General features: G+C 48.6%; 1 protein-coding gene across 1 annotated transcript in view; it reads right to left on the bottom strand.

Annotated features, from left to right (window-relative positions):
* Nucleotides 1–1,275: 1,275 nt before the first annotated feature.
* LOC139262721 (intelectin-1b-like) overlaps nucleotides 1,276–16,995 on the bottom strand; it is a 49,609-nt gene continuing 33,889 nt past the window's right edge. Inside the window, exons 5-7 of the mRNA XM_070877871.1 lie at nucleotides 12,471–12,591; nucleotides 1,902–2,005; nucleotides 1,276–1,534 (exon numbers count right to left, since the gene is read on the bottom strand). Of these exons, the coding sequence (XP_070733972.1) occupies nucleotides 1,382–1,534; nucleotides 1,902–2,005; nucleotides 12,471–12,591 (378 nt within the window). The 3' untranslated portion in view covers nucleotides 1,276–1,381. The remainder of the gene's footprint in view (nucleotides 1,535–1,901; nucleotides 2,006–12,470; nucleotides 12,592–16,995) is intronic.

The raw sequence follows: 16,995 nt of genomic DNA on the forward strand, positions 1-16,995 counted from the left end.
TTGGCCCAGATGTTGCGGCCGGGATGATGTGAACTGCAGCATTCGCCATCATTCCACCATTGAAACTCACCGCAGCTTTGGGATTTGGCACAGGCACAGGTGGAAATCGTGAAGTTGCGGTCTGTCATTGACAGCTCTGAAACAGGCCCCCACCCCGACAAAGCCAGCAATCTGTATAATCACCCAAATCAGGGAAACTGATGAAAACTTCAGCTCTTCCGCAGTAATTACACGGTTAAATTCCGCACTAAATGTTGGAGCTAAAGGGATTAGGTGTAACTGGGATTTTGCCAGCGTTATTACTGCTGAACCAATGTTAAGGTCCTGGAAAACTCATTTTAATTTTTTACAGAGTGAAGTTTGTCCATTTTAATAACAATTAAAATGTTTGAGAAACTTTAATAAAATATATTTTTTAATTTTGTGCATCGTTATTTCAGGTTTGCCTTTTCCCCATGTGCAAACCCCAATCTTTGTCTTGCTCTCTGTAACATTTTTTAAAAGGTAGAATTTTAAGAGTTTACTCACTTCCTTGTCTGCTGGCTGTGAGAATTCTGCCTTTTGACTGGCTGCTTAGACAGCTTGTTGACATCACAGCAGTTCGCACAAGGGAATCCCCGTGAACTTTCGTTGGTTTGAATTGAAGGTTCAAATTTCTCGACACAGGATGATGAGATCCTTGTGCGAAATGTACTTCGGGGCCAGCGGAGAACACCTTTGCTTCGCTGCTGAGCGCAAATTCCGGGCCATTGAAACTCTGGAAGCAGTTCAGAGAAAAGCTTAAAGATCAGAGGCCTGAGGCCTGAGGGAAGATGGAGAAACTCAGGCTTTTCAACATTGAAAGGAAGTGTCCTTCTAAACTGAGATCTGGGCAGCAATCTCTTCTGTCTGTCCTTATTTAGGGTTAGGGTTAGGGTAGCAGGCAGTTTAGCTTTGATAGGTATCTGTCACCAAAGTCCATCTCCTGAAATCTCCAGCATTCCTAAGAAGACTTTTTGTGCCGAGTCACTAAATATTAGAATGTGAATGGTACAGTAAACTGCTGACACAATCTGACAGAAACATGGCAGCATTTACAATTCCAGTTTATTGAGAGACAATCAGAAATCTAGTGAAGAGTCACTTCCGCATTGAGTACAAGATGATTGACAGAAATCCCTGGCGTGATCAGTGATTAATGATTTCTCCCCCGCACCAAGCACTAAATATTGTACAATTGGCCCCTTCAATCAATTGTGGGATTATGCTCATTCCTGAATGCAGAATAGAGCGGAGGACCACATCAAATCCAATTTCTTAATGTTTAAATGCTAAATGCTGTACAGTTGCCTTCAATCATTCAGTGTACTAGGAAGAGAGATCCGTGAAGATGTGGATTGTGTTAACGGTAAAAGATCAGCACAGCTGCTTCTGTGATCGTTGTTGTTGCACTGTCATAAATTCCCGTGCCGTACCCATTCCAGTCAAATGCTGCAAAATCTCCACACTGCCTCGGGCTTTCCAGAGGAAAATATCCTCCGCCTCCGATACAGAACTACAAATAAATAATTTGAAATATTTTAACTGTCAGGTACAGAGATGGCCCAGTGGGCAAAGGCACCAGTCACTGCAGTATTGAGGCAAACCCTGAACTGTGCAGATCAAGAAAGCCCCAGGCTCAATTCCCCCAATGTTAGTTGATCTCAGTTGGGGCAGTGTTAGGTTAGAGAGGGGAAAATTAGCCTGGGTTGTCTCCTGGTCACTGTCTAGTGACTCCTGCTGGAACATCTGTGTGTGGATCAGCCTCAGCTGTGATGCCCCCACCCTGCGTCCACTGACTTTTCCTATTTTCTATTGGCTCATCCCTAGTTACATCTATTCACTCCTCTATCATCCCTCTCTAATGCAGTACCTTTACTTACATATTCTGGATTGCATCCTTTGGTTTTCATTCCAGAACACATGGCGAGAGCTGCCTTTTCAGTGTTGAACACCCTGAATTGCACAAAGCCAGGTTCAAATTGTCCTGTAAACACATATCAGAACACATAATGATTTATATATAAACAGGTTAGACATCCAGCACACACCTGCCATGCTTCAGAACTCACACTTCAAAGAATCACAAGTAGAAAAAAAAAGGACAACATCCAATCATTCTCTGCTGTTTTTTGACCTTGATAACTGTGGCTTTCAAACAGTTGCATTTGAGTCCAGGATGTGCCTATTAAACCATTTCCACTCAGGGAGCAGTGCTCTTATAGGGACAGGTCAGGTTAAACACAGCTCCATTTTAATTTACAGATACTTAGAGCCTTGTTTCACTTTCCCGACATGGCCACGGGATTCACGCAGCTCGGGAACCACGTCTAACAACCTGGGGTGCGAGTTTCGTGGCCATTGCTCCAGCTGATTACGTGACACGTGCAATGTACAGTAAAAGCTCCCACCTGACAGATGAGCACTTTCCTCAGCAGAAGCTGTTGTTTAGTCCATTTCCAGCAGAGATTCTGCAGGCTGCAAGTGTTTCCAGCAAAGTCTCCATCCAGTGTCACCTCATTGAAATAACTCTCTCACCATTTGACAGAATGTTTCTGTCATCTGTACTTCACCTGCCATCTACTTCATCAACATGGATGCCGTCTATACTGTCCCACCTTGGTCCTTCGCTGATGTTGCCGGCGGGGCTCCTCAGCACGGCCCTAGACTCAGTACCGCCCTACTGCCCCAGCAATGCCCCTCCATGGATGAGGGGCGCCTCCGATAGCACTCTGCCTCCATTGAGGGGCGTGGGGCAATTTTGCCCCCTTTATTTTTGACATATTAACAGAAACTTTACATAAACATTGGGTAAAACACACAAGTGGCTACCTTTATGTGTTGTTAGTTGGTATGATTGCACTAGGGTGGGGGTAAGTGTGAGGGGTGGCTAGTGAGATAGGGATGTGATAATGAAGATAGAGAGAGATGGATGCGTGGAGGTGCAAGGTATGGTGTGAGTAAGGATGTTCAGGAGTAGGACTCGGAAGGCAGAGTGATGGGGATGTGATGAGAGGTTTCCTGATTTAATGAGATAATTGAAACGTTTGCAGCACTGCACCCAGGTCCTCCTGACCACATCACTGCTTGTGACATCATCTGCAATCTGCAACCAGGCTGCCTTGTCTCCTGGGGAGGTGTCTTCCACCCATCTGAAGGGAAGAGGAGCTCCCTGCATGCTCTGCCTCCCTCCATAAGCATCTTAAAGGAGACATGGGAGAACCTGGGTCAGCCCTCTGCCTCTGTGCAGTCATTGTCGGTGTTTGCAGCAGTCCAATGCTGTAGTGCACTGACAGCACGATGTTAGATTACACTTCAAATGGAATGTGGCCGGGGTCACTTTAAAGATCGCGGCTGAAAATGCATCGTGAGTGACATCACCAGACCCGCTCCATCTCATTGGGCTTAATAGGACCTATTAAGGCTAGTTCATTTTCAACAGTGGGATGGAGTCAGCAGTGGGGTCATGACCCACCACGGACACCGCCCGCACCGGACCCGCCCAGGTAGGCTTGCAGAAGTCTATGGCATCTAATAGAAGTGAACAGACATAAACTAGAGGAGAGTTCAAAGCTCCATTTGTCAAGGCCACCTTGGACATCAAAACAAAAGCAAATTACTCAGCAGTTCAGGCAGCATCTGTGGAGAGAGAAACAGAGTTAACGTTTCAGATCGTTGATCCTTTGTCAGAACTGACGAATGTTCGAAAAGAACAGATCCTGAGGAGCACTGAAAGGGGGTGAGGAAGAAAGAACAACAGGGAAGGTCTGTGATAAGGTGGAGCTCAGGAGAGATTAGAGACAAAAGGGATGATGAGTCAAATTCAACTGGTATTGGCAGAAGTTAGAAAAGGATTAGTCTAGATAGGGTGTGAATGATAGAATAATTAACCAGCTGCCATTGGAGAGAAAGAGAAAATAAACACATAAGATTGAGGGGAGGGGTGGTTGGATGGGAGCCAAAAATTGGCACAGGTTATCTGAAATTGTTGAACTCTATGTTGAGTTGGGAAGGCTATAAATTGCCTAAATGAAAGATGAGATGCTGTTCCTCGAGCTCACGTTGAGCTTCAGTGGATCAGTGTCGGAGGCCGAGGACGGAGATGTCGCAGTGGGAGTGGAGTGGGGAATTAAAGTGACAGGCGACTGGAAGCTCAGGGTCACACTTATAGACTGAACGGAGGTGCTCTGCAAAGCAGTCACCCAATCTACGTTTGTTCTCCCCAAAGTAGAGGAGACCTCATCGTGAGCAGTGAATACAGGATACTAAATTGAGAGAAGTACAAGTAAATCATTGTTTCACCTGGAAGTAGTATTTGGGGCCCTGGATAGTGGGAAGGGAGGAGGTAAAAGGGCAGGTGTTGCATCTCCTGCGCTTGTACGGGAAGGTGCCGTGGGAAGGGGAGGGGCTGATGAGGGTGACTGCAGAATCGACCAGTGTGTCGCGGAGGGAGCTGTCCTTTCGGAACGCTGAGAGAGGAGGGGAAGGGTAGATGTGATTGGTGGTGGGATCACACTGAAGGTGGCGGAAATGACAGTGAATGATCCGTTGAACGTGAAGGCTGATAGGGTGAAAGTTGAAGACATTGCATTGGAGGCAGTTCAGCGAAGGTTCACTCGGTTGATTCCGGAGATGAAGAGGTTGACTTATGAAGATAGGTTGAGTAGGTTGTGCCTATACTCATTAGAGTTCAGAAGAATGAGAGATGATGTTATCAAAATGTATAAGATGAGGGGGCTCGTCAACGTGGATGCAGTGAGGATATTTCCACTCATAGTGGAAACTAGAACGAGGGCCATAGTCTTAGAATAAAGGGCCACCCATTTAAAACTGTTGGAGGAATTTCTTCTCTCAGAGGGTTGTAAATCTGTGGAATTCTCTGCCCCAGAGAGCTGTGGAGGCTGGGTCATGGAATATATTTAAGGTGGAGATAGACAGATTTTTAAGCGATAAGGGAATAAAGGGTTATGGGGAGCGGGCAGGGAAGTGGAACTGAGTCCATGATCAGATCAGCCATGGTGTTATTAAATGGTGGAGCAGGCTCGAGGGGCCAGGTGGCCTACTGCTGCTCCTATTTCTGATGTTCTGATGACAAGAGGAACCTCGTCGTGGTTCTGAGAGGGAGGGGAAAGGGTGAGAGCAGAGGTGTGGGAAATAGAACGAACATGGTTGAGGGCCATGTTAACCATGGTGGAGGGGAATCCTCGGTTGAGGAAAAAGGAAGACATGTCAGAGGCATTAGTGTGAAAGGTGGCATCGTCAGAGCAGATGCGACTGAGATGGAGAAACTGGGAGATTGGAATGGAGTCCTTACAGGATGTGGGGTGGGAGGAAGTGTCGTCCAGGTAGCTGTGGGAGTCAGTGGGCCTATAGTGGATACTGGTCGATAGCCTATCCCAGAAATGGATTCAGAGAAGTCGAGGAAGGGAAGGGAAGTGTCGGAGATGGACAATGTGAAGGTGAGGGAAGGGTGGAAATTGGATGCAAAGTGAATGACATTTCCTAGTTCAGGGAGAGAGCAGGAAATGGCACCGATTTCATTTGAACAGTTCATCATCAAGGTGTACCTCCTCAGGTGGATGTAAAACATCCTGTGGCACTTTTTGAAGAAGTGCAGTGGAGTTCTGGGGCCATTGCCATGATTTATCCCTTAGTCAACACTGTCATGGTCACTGTTTAGAATCCTGGGGGGGAAATTGGGCTCTGTAACACCCATTGTTTTGTCGGTATGTGACTTTCAGATGGGTAGTGCACTGGACAGCAGCTTGGTAAAAGGGTATGCGAGTGTGCACCTAACATCCGTCGCTAACTTGCAGAGCAGGCAAATTATAATGTCAATCACTATGCAATGCTAATTTTATGCCAACACTGCAATTTATGAATACCATGTTCCAGCCTAGACCTTGTCTTAACCTGACACTGCTGAACACAACAGTAATCGGCACGAAGGGCCCCCACCAGTGCTATTTAATGGAATCATGAACTACTTACAGGTTAGTTGCTGGATTATTTCTTCTGAATGCTGGTACAATTTACACGTTGTTGGAGCTTTCCTACATTTGCTGAAAGTTTCAGTAGTCTACAAGGAGTGGTCTGGCTAGTGCTGGCACTTTTTTGTTCATTTAAAAGCTTGTGCTGAACAAGTTGCTGCCAGCCGTGTGTGGCCTTGTAGGCCTTCCTCTTGTAATTGAACATGACTGGGAGAATGACGAGAGGCCAAGCAGAGCAGTTCAAGCTGCTGAAAGAGGGAGAAGGGGGAGAAGGTTTATCCGCAGGAAACTGTATGCACAGAGAGTTTTTAAATGAGCAATTACCTTACCCCAGCTTCAGTAACGACCAATGTTCGAGATGTCTTCACTTTGCCCTGAAAGCCCCTTTGAACAGTGGTATCCAGAGCCACGATAGCAGCAGACTGAGTTTGCAAGGCAGCAGTTTGAGCTTCCCCTGCTGCTTTCAGACATTTCGATTGAAGCTGTTTGTGCTGCAATGGAAGCTGTGACATCGGCCAGCAGACACCGCATCATGGAGGGTTCTACAGATGTGCTGACAGAGCTGACCACCTGCTCTGTGTTGGCAAGGTCTGCGCAAAGCTCTGTGCCAAGTTGATGCTGGACTCCTCCATACTCCATTGACATTGAGTGCAGGCGCCTGGTTCTGTACACCCATCAGCCTTTTTCTGTAGCCTGGCCCATCGATGTCCTGATCCGAGTCCTCTGCAGCAGAACTAGTGTGCGACCTCGCCCTTTGGTGAGCTGTAACCTGCGCTATCCTTTCCCCCTGCTCCTGTGTACTGAAGCTCGGTTTCTCATTGCATGCAGAGTCCCTCCTCAAACCGAGCCTCTGAAATACGCGCAGTGTCAGTCTCTGAGCTGGTGGCTGGAAGTGCAAGATTGAGTAATGGTGTGTCTTCATCTTCACTGTCTTTTTCCTCTTCCTCCACTGATTACTAAAGCTCCAAGGGTTTGGTGGGAGAGGAGAAAGTAAGAAGTGCGTGCTTACACTCTCTGCAGCTTGTGAATCAGAAGAGATTGTGGGATGAGGGTGAAGTGGGATGAGAGAAGGAAGATTGAGTTCGGAGGAGCGGCCTATAAAAGACCCAACAGTCGGGAGGTTGCGCGGGAGCTCGGAGGAGCGGCGGGAGTTCAGAGGAGTGGCCTATAAAAGGCCCAGCAGTTGGGAGGCGGCACGGGAGTTTGGAGGAGCAGCGGGAGTTTGGAGGAGCTAGCTGGTGCAGGGAGAGCTCAAAAAAGAAATAGAAAGAAATCGAAGGGTGACGTCACAGCCAAGGGGGTAAGTGATTGGTGAGTCGTTTTTCTCTTTCTTTTCCTTTATCAGTAGGTAATCTTTATCATTGTTGTTGCCAAATTAAATTAATCTAAACGTTAAGTCATGGCAGGAGAGCTCGGACACGTGTCATGCTCCTCCTGTGCTATATGGGAACTTAGGGACGCTTCCAGTGTCTCTGACGACGATATGTATGGGAAGTGTATCCTGCTTCAGCGCCTGACAGACCACGTTGAGGCACTGGAGCTGCGGGTGGATTCACTCTGGAGCATCCGCGATGCTGAGGATACCATGAATAGCACGTTTAGTGAGTTGGTCATACTGCAGGTAAAGGTTACACAGACAGATAGGGAATGGGTGACCAACAGGGAGCAGTGGAAGGAAGGTAGTGCAGGGGTCCTCTGCGGTCATCCCCCTCCGAAACAGATACACCGCTTTGGGTACTGTTGGGGGGGATGACTCATCAGGGGAGGGCAGCAGCAGCCAAGTTCATGGCACCATGGGTGACTCTGCTGCACAGGAGGGCAGGAAAAAGAGTTGGAGAGCTATAGTCGTAGGGGATTCTATTGTAAGGGGAAAAGGTAGACATCATGGAGACATGGCTCCAGGGTGACCAAGGCTGGGAACTCAACATCCAGGGGTATTCAACATTCAGGAAGGATAGACAGAAAGGAAAAGGAGGTGGGGTGGCATTGCTGGCTAAAGAGGAAATTAACGCAATAGTAAGGAAGGACATTAACTTGGATGATGTGGAATCTGAATGGGTGGAGCTGCGGAATACCAAAGGGCAGAAAATGCTAGTGGAAGTTGTGAACAGACCACCAAACAGTAGTAGTGAGCTTGGGGACAGCATCAAACAAGAAATTAGGGATGTGTGCAATAAAGGTACAGCAGTTATCATGGGCGACTTTAGTCTGCATATAGATTGGGATAACCAAACTGGTAGCAATACGATGGAGGAGGATTTCCTGGAGCATATTAGGGATGGTTTTCGAGACCAATATGTCGAGGAATCAACTAGAGGGCTGGCCATCCTACACTGAGTGATGTGTAATGAGAAAGGACTAATTAGCAATCTTGTTGTGCAAGGCCCTTGGGGAAGAGTAACCATAATATGGTAGAATTCTTTATTAAGATGGAGAGTGACACAGTTAATTCAGAGACTAGGGCCCTGAACTTAAGGAAAGGTAACTTCGATGCTATGAGACGTGAATAGGTTAGAATAGACTGGCAAATGATACTTAAAGGGTTGACAGTGGATAGGCAATAGCAAACATTTAAAGATCACATGGATGAACTTCAACAATTATACATCCCTGTCTGGAGTAAAAATAAAATGGGGAAGGTGGCTCAACCGTGGCTAACAAGGGATATTAAGGATAGTGTTAAATTCAAGGAAGAGGCATATAAATTGGCCAGAAAAAGCAGCAAACCTGAGGACTTGGAGAAATGTAGAATTCAGCAGAGGAGGACAAAGTTTAATTAGGAGGGGAAAAATAGAGTATGAGAGGAAGCTTGCAGGGAACATAAAAACTGACTGCAAAAGCTTCTATAGATATGTGAAGATAAAAAGATTAGTGAAGACAATCGTAGGTCCCTTGCAGTCAGATTCAGGTGAATTTATAATGGGGAACAAAGAAATGGTAGACCAGTTAAATAAATACTTTAGTTCTGTCTTCACGAAGGGAGACACAAATAATCTTCCGGAAATACTAGGGGACCGAGGGTCTAGTGAGAAGGAGCAACTGGAGGAAATCCTTATTAGGCAGGAAATTGTGTTAGGGAAATTGATGGGATTGAAGGCCAATAAATCCCCGGGGCCTGATCGTCTTCATCCCAGAGTACTTAAGGAAGTGGCCCAAGAAATAGTAGATGTATTGGTGATCATTTTCCAACAGTTATCGACTCTGGATCAGTTCCTATGGACTGGAGGATAGCTAATATAACACCACTATTTAAAAAAAGGAGGGAGAGAGAAAACGGGTAATTATAGACCGGTTAGCCTGACATCAGTAGTGGGGAAAATGTTGGAATCAATTATATTAGATGAAATAGCAGAGCATTTGGAAAACAGTGACAGGATCGGTCCAAGTCAGCATGGATTTATGAAAGGGAAATCATGCTTGACAAATCTTCTGGAATTTTTTGAGGATGTAACTAGTAGAGTGGACAAGGGAGAACCAGTGGATGTGGTGTATTTGGACTTTGAAAAGGCTTTTGACAAGGTCCCACACAAGAGATTGGTGTGCAAAATTAAAGCACATAGTATTGGGGGTAATGTACTGATGTGGATAGAGAACTGTTTGGCAGACAGAAAGCAGAGAGTCGGGATAAATGAGTCCTTTTCAGAATGGCAGGCAGTGACTAGTGGGATGCCACAGGGCTCAGTGCTGGGACCCCAGCTATTTACAATATACATTAATGATTTAGATGAAGGAATTGAGTGTAATATCTCCAAGTTTGCAGATGAGTGGTTATGCTGGGTGGCGGTGAGAGCTGTGAGGAGGATGCTAAGAGGCTGCAGGGTGACTTGGACAGGTTAGGTGAGTGGGCAAATGCATGGTTATCCACTTGGATGACAAAAACACGAAGGCAGATTATTATCTGAATGGTGGCAGATTAGGAAAAGGGGAGGTGCAACGAGACCGGGGTGTCATGGTACATCAGTCATTGAAAATTGGCATGCAGGTACAGCAGGCGGTGAAGGCGGCAAATGGTATGTTGGCCTTCATAGCTAGGGGATTTGAATATAGCAGCAGGGAGGTCTTCCTGCAGTTGTACAGGGTCTTGGTAAGGCCTCACCTGGAATATTGTGTTCAATTTTGGTCTCCTAATCTGAGGAAGGAAGTTCTTGCTATTGAGGGACTGTAGCGAAGGTCTACCAGACTGATTCTCGGGATGGCAGGACTGACATATGAGGAGAGACTGGATCGACTGGGCTTGTATTCACTGGAGTTTAGAAGGATGAGAGGGAATCTCATAGAAACATATAAAATTCTGACAGGACTGGACAGGTTAGATGCAGGAAGAATGTTCCCGATGTTGGAGAAGTCCAGAATCAGGGGACACAGTCTAAGGATAAGGGATCAGCCATTTAGGACTGAGATGAGAAGAAACTTCTTCACTCAAAGAGTTGTTAACCTGTGAAATTCCCTACCGCAGAGAGTTGTTCATGCTAGTTCATTGGATATATTCAAGAGGGAGTTAGATATGGCCCTTATGGCTAAAGGGATCAAGGGGTATGGAGAGAAAGCAGAAAAGGGGTACTGAGGTGAATGATCAGCCATGATCTTATTGAATGGTGGTGCAGGCTCGAAGGGCCGAATGGCCTACTCCTGCACCTATTATCTATGTTTCTATATACCCTCATCATTAATCCCTCCAGTGGCCACGGCCTCAGTGATGCTCCTTCCCATAATGGCCAGCACTGTCTCTTCAATAGAGGTTAAAACATGGTTGACCAGCTGCCAGTGTGTGTGAGTTCTGGGTGCGAGACTTGCAACAGTGCTAATTGTGTGAGGATGAGGTAAAGCATCTCGATTTTAGGGTTGAATGCTGTTTGATAGAGAGATGAGCGATAGGGGTATAGTGAATTGAGCAGTTGATGCAGTTCGTGGTGCAGTTGTTGGGATATGCCATTTGAAGATGAACTCAGTCACCTTGATAACTTGTATGAGATTGTTAAACTTCTGCCTGCACTACATTATGTTCTTGGAGCTACTCTCCTGGCATTGACCTCTGACACTACTTGTTTCCACTGCCTCCTGAGCACATGTCTGTGACCTGCTGCCCCCTGCAGATATAGGAGATCTCTCCTTCTTTCCACCACATCTACCAAGGTCTCCAGTGAATTTTCTGAAAACCTTTGTGCTCGCTCTCTCACATGTTTAGCCATTGCTCAAGTATCACAGCCCAGATTGTCTTTTAAAAAAATTCCCACCACTTCTTGCAGCCACAATGCACCTCCCCTTTAAGAGGTGCAGGCTGCCTTTAATGAGCACTGGCCATGCGGGATATCGAGCCCCTGCTGATACGTGCAGCCAATGAACAGTGGGGTTAGTGCTGGTTGCATGCAGAGATCATGTAAAAGAGCATCAGGCACCAACTTACTATGCTGCCTGCAACGCATTGAACAGGCGCGGGTTAATCACACACTGAAATCCCCAGGCATGTTTTCGGGGGTTAGTCAATTTCTCCCCCTTGGTGTCCTGACCAGGATTTATCCCTTAGTCATTGTTTAGAATCATAGAATGATACAGGAGGCTAATCGCCCCATCGCACTTACGCTGGCTCTTTGAAAGAGCTCTCCAATTAGTCCCACCCCCTGCTCTTTCCCCATTGGCCAGCAAATGTTCACCTTCCAATATTTATCCAATTCCATTTTGAAGATTATTATTGAATCTGCTTCCTCCACCCTTTCAGGCAGTGCATTCCAGGACATCACAACTCACTGCGTATAAAATAAAGTCTTCATATCGCCTCTGATTCTTTTGCCAATTATCTTCAATCTGTGCCCTCTGGTTACCGACCCTTCTGTTGCTGGAAACAGTTTCTCCTTATTTAAAACACTTCATGAGTTTGAACACTGCTATCAAATCTCCCCTTAACCTTCTCTGCTCTACGGAGAACAACCCCAATTTCTCTAGTCTCTCCACTTAACTGAAGTGTTTCAGCCCAGGTACCATTCTAGTAAACCTCCTCTGCACCCTCTCTAAGGCCTTGACATCCTTCCTAAAGTGCGGTGCCCAGAATTGACCACATTATTCCAGTTGTGGCCTGACCAGTGATTTATGAAGGTTCAGCATAACTTCCTTGCTGTATGTGGGACTTTGCTGTGTTCAACTTAGCTGCTGTTTTTGCCGACAAAACAGTATTTAAAAAAGTTTGAATTATCAGCTGTGAAATACTTTAGGATATTCTAAAGATGCAGAAATGCAATATAAATGCAAGTCCTTTCTTTTAGATACAGCCTCTGCCCATTCAAGAGCTGCTTTGCAATACCTACTACAGATCAGTGAGCAGTTTCATGGCCCTTGCCTGACTTCTCCATGGCAAATGGACTGATTCCACCGACCAAAAATCTATGTTTTTGTTTCAGAAGGCAATGCTCTTGAAACTTGAATATTAAAATAGAGTAATTCACTTAAACCCCTGCATATTGCACTTACCTCTAATAGAAGGCCCATAAAAATTGCGTATCTTCTGCCCATCTCCGAAGTCATAGGTGATGGGAATGAAAGGTCCGTTATCACCTGGGCAATTCCCTTTGTTGTATTCTACAGGGTAACGCTGAAATAGAACATATTGTCCACACATTGAAAGACCATCCACTTGGCCGTCTCGTCCCCCCATGCCCTCTCCTCTCCCTGCGGCCACTTCTCCCAGTCCTCCTCCTAACTTTGCAGTTCCTTTCCCCTCCCTAACCCCCAACATCTTCCGACCCAACGCTTTTCAAACTCATCTCTTCCATGAAAAGCTCACCACCTGCTCTACTGGACCCCTGCCAACACAATTCCAGATTATCAGCCTGGCCCAGTGGTAATATTCTCGTCTCTCAGTCAGAATATTGTAGATTCAAGCTTTACTGCAGGGACTTGACTGCATGATCCAGGCTGCTACTTCAGTGCAGTACTGAGGGCATGTTGCATTGTTGGAGGGGCACCATTTGGATAAGATGTTAAACCAAAGCCTTTTTTGCCAGTCCTGGAGGATGTAGAGGATCCCGTGGCTCTATTCAAAGAAAAGCAGGGTAGTTCTCCCAGCATCCCAGCCAACATTTATACCTCAGTCAACTCTTCCAGAAACAGAGTAACTGATTATGTATCCCATTATTGTCTGTGGTTGCTTGCTGTGCCTGCCATGTTTGCCGACTGTAATGTATTTGCTTCATGGGTTCTTTGCTTAAGAATTCATAACCAAGGTTTAACAATCATACTGCACTTTATCAATTCATCCACTAGGCTCACAAGTGCATGCCTCATCATGGCTGACCTAGACTGAACTGACTGGGGTTTTATTGAATCTTGTGGACATCACGTGACGCAACCCTACAACTATTTTTAGTTGATCTGCAAATCAAGTTGATCTGTAAATCACGTGCCCCCTGATTAAAGGGGGGCACTAAAACTGACACGTTAAACAAATTAAACTTTGGACAGTGACTTAAATCAAATTAATATTTGGTTGTTGGGGGTGATGGTGCACTCCAGTCCCTCCGGCGCCCACCTCTCGCGGAAGGCAGCGAGTGTACCGGTGGACACCCGTGCTCCATCTCCAGGGACACCCTAGCCCGGATGTAACCGCGGAAGAGAGGCAGGCAGTCGGGCTGAACAAGTCCCTCGACCACCCGCTGCCTGGACCGGTTGATGGCCACCTTGGCCATGCCCAGGAGCAATCCCACGAGGTGGCCTTCCGAGTTGCACGCTCCCCTCCGCACAGGAGCGTGGGACTAAAGTGCAACCGGAATTTGAGGAGCAGCCCATTCAAGTAATGGAAGAGGGGCTGCAACCTCATACACTCAACATAAGCATGGAACACGGACTCCGCCAGACTGCAGAAATTACGGCCTGGGAGTCCGTGAACCGATTTAAAAACCGATTGTACGGGGCTGCTCCATGTAAAACCCTCCAGGCCAAGTCCCCAATAAATAAAGGGAGGACTCCCGCGTAGAGAGCACTCTATTGAGGGCCCCACCTCCTCTGGATGGCAAGATGGTGTGCCATAGTGTGTCCGGATGGCAGCCGAGGATGGCAAAGTGGAGAGTGTGCAAGAGCAGCCCGTACAGGAATCCCCTCCACACAGAACTGAAAGGCACGGAGGGGATTTCCCGGAGGAGGCTCAAGTTGTGAGGCACCAGCTCCCGAGGGAGGTTTCTGGGCCTGCCGCCGATGGGGAATTCCGTCCGGACGGGGGTCAGTTCGGACGGAATCGCCCCATGTGCTTGAACATCCTCGACACACCTAACGGAGTCAGGGCCCAGTGCTGTTTTTAGCGACTCGATGGCATTGGCCGTGCACCGGATGTCAGCCCAGGATAGGCGCCGTGCCATCTCCTCTGGCTCCATACAGCCCATTCCTCCGCCATCGAGCAGGTCCCTGACCCTGGTCCCCTCGCCAGCCACAGCCCTCTCGTCCGCCTGCCACCTAAAACCGCGGTCGTGGAGGTACGGATTCCTGAGCAGCAGCTCCCGAAGGACAGCCGCCACTCCAAACGGGGGAGAAACGCGCTTGGTGGTGATTTTGTTCCACACCCTGATAAGTTCCTGGTAAAAGACAGGCAGCCCCCGCATGGCAGTCCTGACGCTCCACCAGGCTCACAAACAGGAGATGCGTGTCATAATTAAGGCAGTACTGCTAGCGGATGAAATACTTCGCCAGCGCACACCACCTGGGAGGGTGCTCGACGTACAGGTATCTCTGCAGGGTCTGAAGACAGAAAGTCGCAGCCTGGATGCTCACGCACACCAACGCCGAACCGCCCTCCCTAAGCAAGAGACCCTGAACTGCAGCAGAGACCCAGTGCTTCCTGTTGTTCCAGAACAAGTCGACCAGCTTCTTTTGTATCTTGGCAACCAACGCAGGAGGAGGGGCCAAAGTGACCAACTGGTAGCACAACATAGCGGCCACCAGCTGGTTTATGACTGGCGCTCGACCCCTGCAGGACAGCACTCGCAGCAGTCCTGTAGGCGCCCTAGGCAAATGACGACTTTAGCCTCCAACTCTTGCCAGCTCGCCGGCCAGGCTTCCTCGTCAGGGCTAAGGTCGACTCCCAGATAAAGGAGATGGGTCATGCTCCAGGCAAAAGGCCTGAGCTCCTCCGGCAGTGAGTCCACTCGCCACTGACCCACCAGGAGTCCGGAACATTTCTCCCAGTTGATCCTGGTGGAGGATGCAGCCGAGTAAATCGTCTGGCACTCACGCATCCTCCACAGGTCAACGGGATCCTCGACCATGAGGAACACGTCATCAGCGTAAGCCGAGAGGACGACCTCCACACCTGGCCCTTGCAGAGCCAGTCCCGTCAACTTCTTCTGCAAGAGGCGCAGGAAAGGCTCCACGCATATGGCATGTAACTGACGGGACACGGGGCATCCCTGGCGCATCCCTCTCCCAAAGAAAAGGGGCGCCATCAAAGACCCATTAATCTTAATCAGACACTCCACGGCAGCGTACAAAAGTCGGATCCGAGCACCGAAATGCGTCCCGAATCCAAAAGCGCGCAGAGTCCCGAAAAGATACTCGTGATCCACCGTCAAACGCCTTCACCTGATCTAGGGAAAGGAAGGCGACCCGACAGAACAGCCCTCTGGGAATGGTGGACCCCAGAAGGATGTTGTTGTGGATTGTCCGGCCCGGGACTGTGTAGGCCTGGTCAGGGTAGATCATGTGGTCCAGCACGGAGCCAAGGCGAGCAGACATAACATTGACAAAAATTTTATAATCCGTGCTGAGGAAAGAGACCTGGCATCAGTTCTTAAGTAGGCAGAGATCACCCTTGTTAGGCAGCAGGATGATGACTACCCTGCGCCAAGAGAGGGGCATCTCTCCGGTCGCCAGACTTTCCCCCAGGACCCAAGCGTAGTTGCCCAGAATGCCCTGTGGAATTCCACGGTCGACCCGTCCCGCCCCGGGGACTTTCCCCTCGAGAGCTGGTCGAGGGCACCAGTCAGCTCTGCCACGCTTAGCGGAGCGTCCAGATTTTCGGCGCCCTCCGGGCCGACCTTCGGCAAGTCCTCCCACAAAACTCTACGCGCTTCCTCACTGGACGGATCAGGAGAGAACAGAGCCCCGTAATAGTCGTGGGCCCTGTTACTGTTGCCCTCCAGATCCGAGACCAGAGATCCGTCGTCGGCCAGCAGCGCCAAGAGCTGCTTAGGGACCTCCTGTCTCTTTTCCAGTGAGAAGAAGAATGGGGAGCTGTGGTACAGGTCCCAGAGGAACTGCATCCGCAACCTCACGAACGCGCCTCGGGACCCGACAAGCTGCAGGTCCTTCAGCGTACCCTTCTTCACTTCGGACACCGTCCACAGGGCCGGGTCCTTGATAACTTGACCGAGATGGGACTCTAGGTCAAGCACTTCTTTTTCCAGACGCCCCACCCTGGCCTCGCGCCTCTTGATAGACCTCTTCGCGTACTCTTGACAGAAGAGACAGAGGTGAGCCTTGCCCATGTCCCAACATAGCCTCAAGGAGAGGAAGCCCCCCTGCTTCCTTCTCCAGTCAGCCCAGAAACGATGGAACGAATCCTGGAACCGCTCGTCCTCCAGCAGCAGTTTGGTAAAATGCCAGTACACGGACCCCACCCACGCGGAGCGAAGCAAGCTCCTCCCACACCAGGTGGTGGTCCGAGCACGGCGCCAGCCACATGAAAGCCGCTGGAATGCAGAATATGTACACTCGGGATATGTACAGACAGTCGATTCTGGACATATCCTCTTCCAGGCCTCACCCAAGTGAAGGCGCTCGAGTCGCGATGGAGATTTCGCCAGGCGTTCACCAAGTCGAAGGACCCGACCAGCTCCCTCAATTTCTCCATCGCTAACATGCTCTGTGGGGCACCGGAGTGGTCTCTCGCCCCGAGGGTGCAGTTAAAATCCCCCCACCCCCCATCCTGCCGAGGACAATGCAGTCGCTGACGTCGATGGAGCCTAGAAGAGTGGAAACGTCTTCGAAGAAGCGCACTTGCTGCGGGCCG

This window comes from Pristiophorus japonicus, chromosome 4, assembly GCF_044704955.1.
Source record: "Pristiophorus japonicus isolate sPriJap1 chromosome 4, sPriJap1.hap1, whole genome shotgun sequence".
NCBI lineage: Eukaryota > Metazoa > Chordata > Chondrichthyes > Pristiophoridae > Pristiophorus > Pristiophorus japonicus.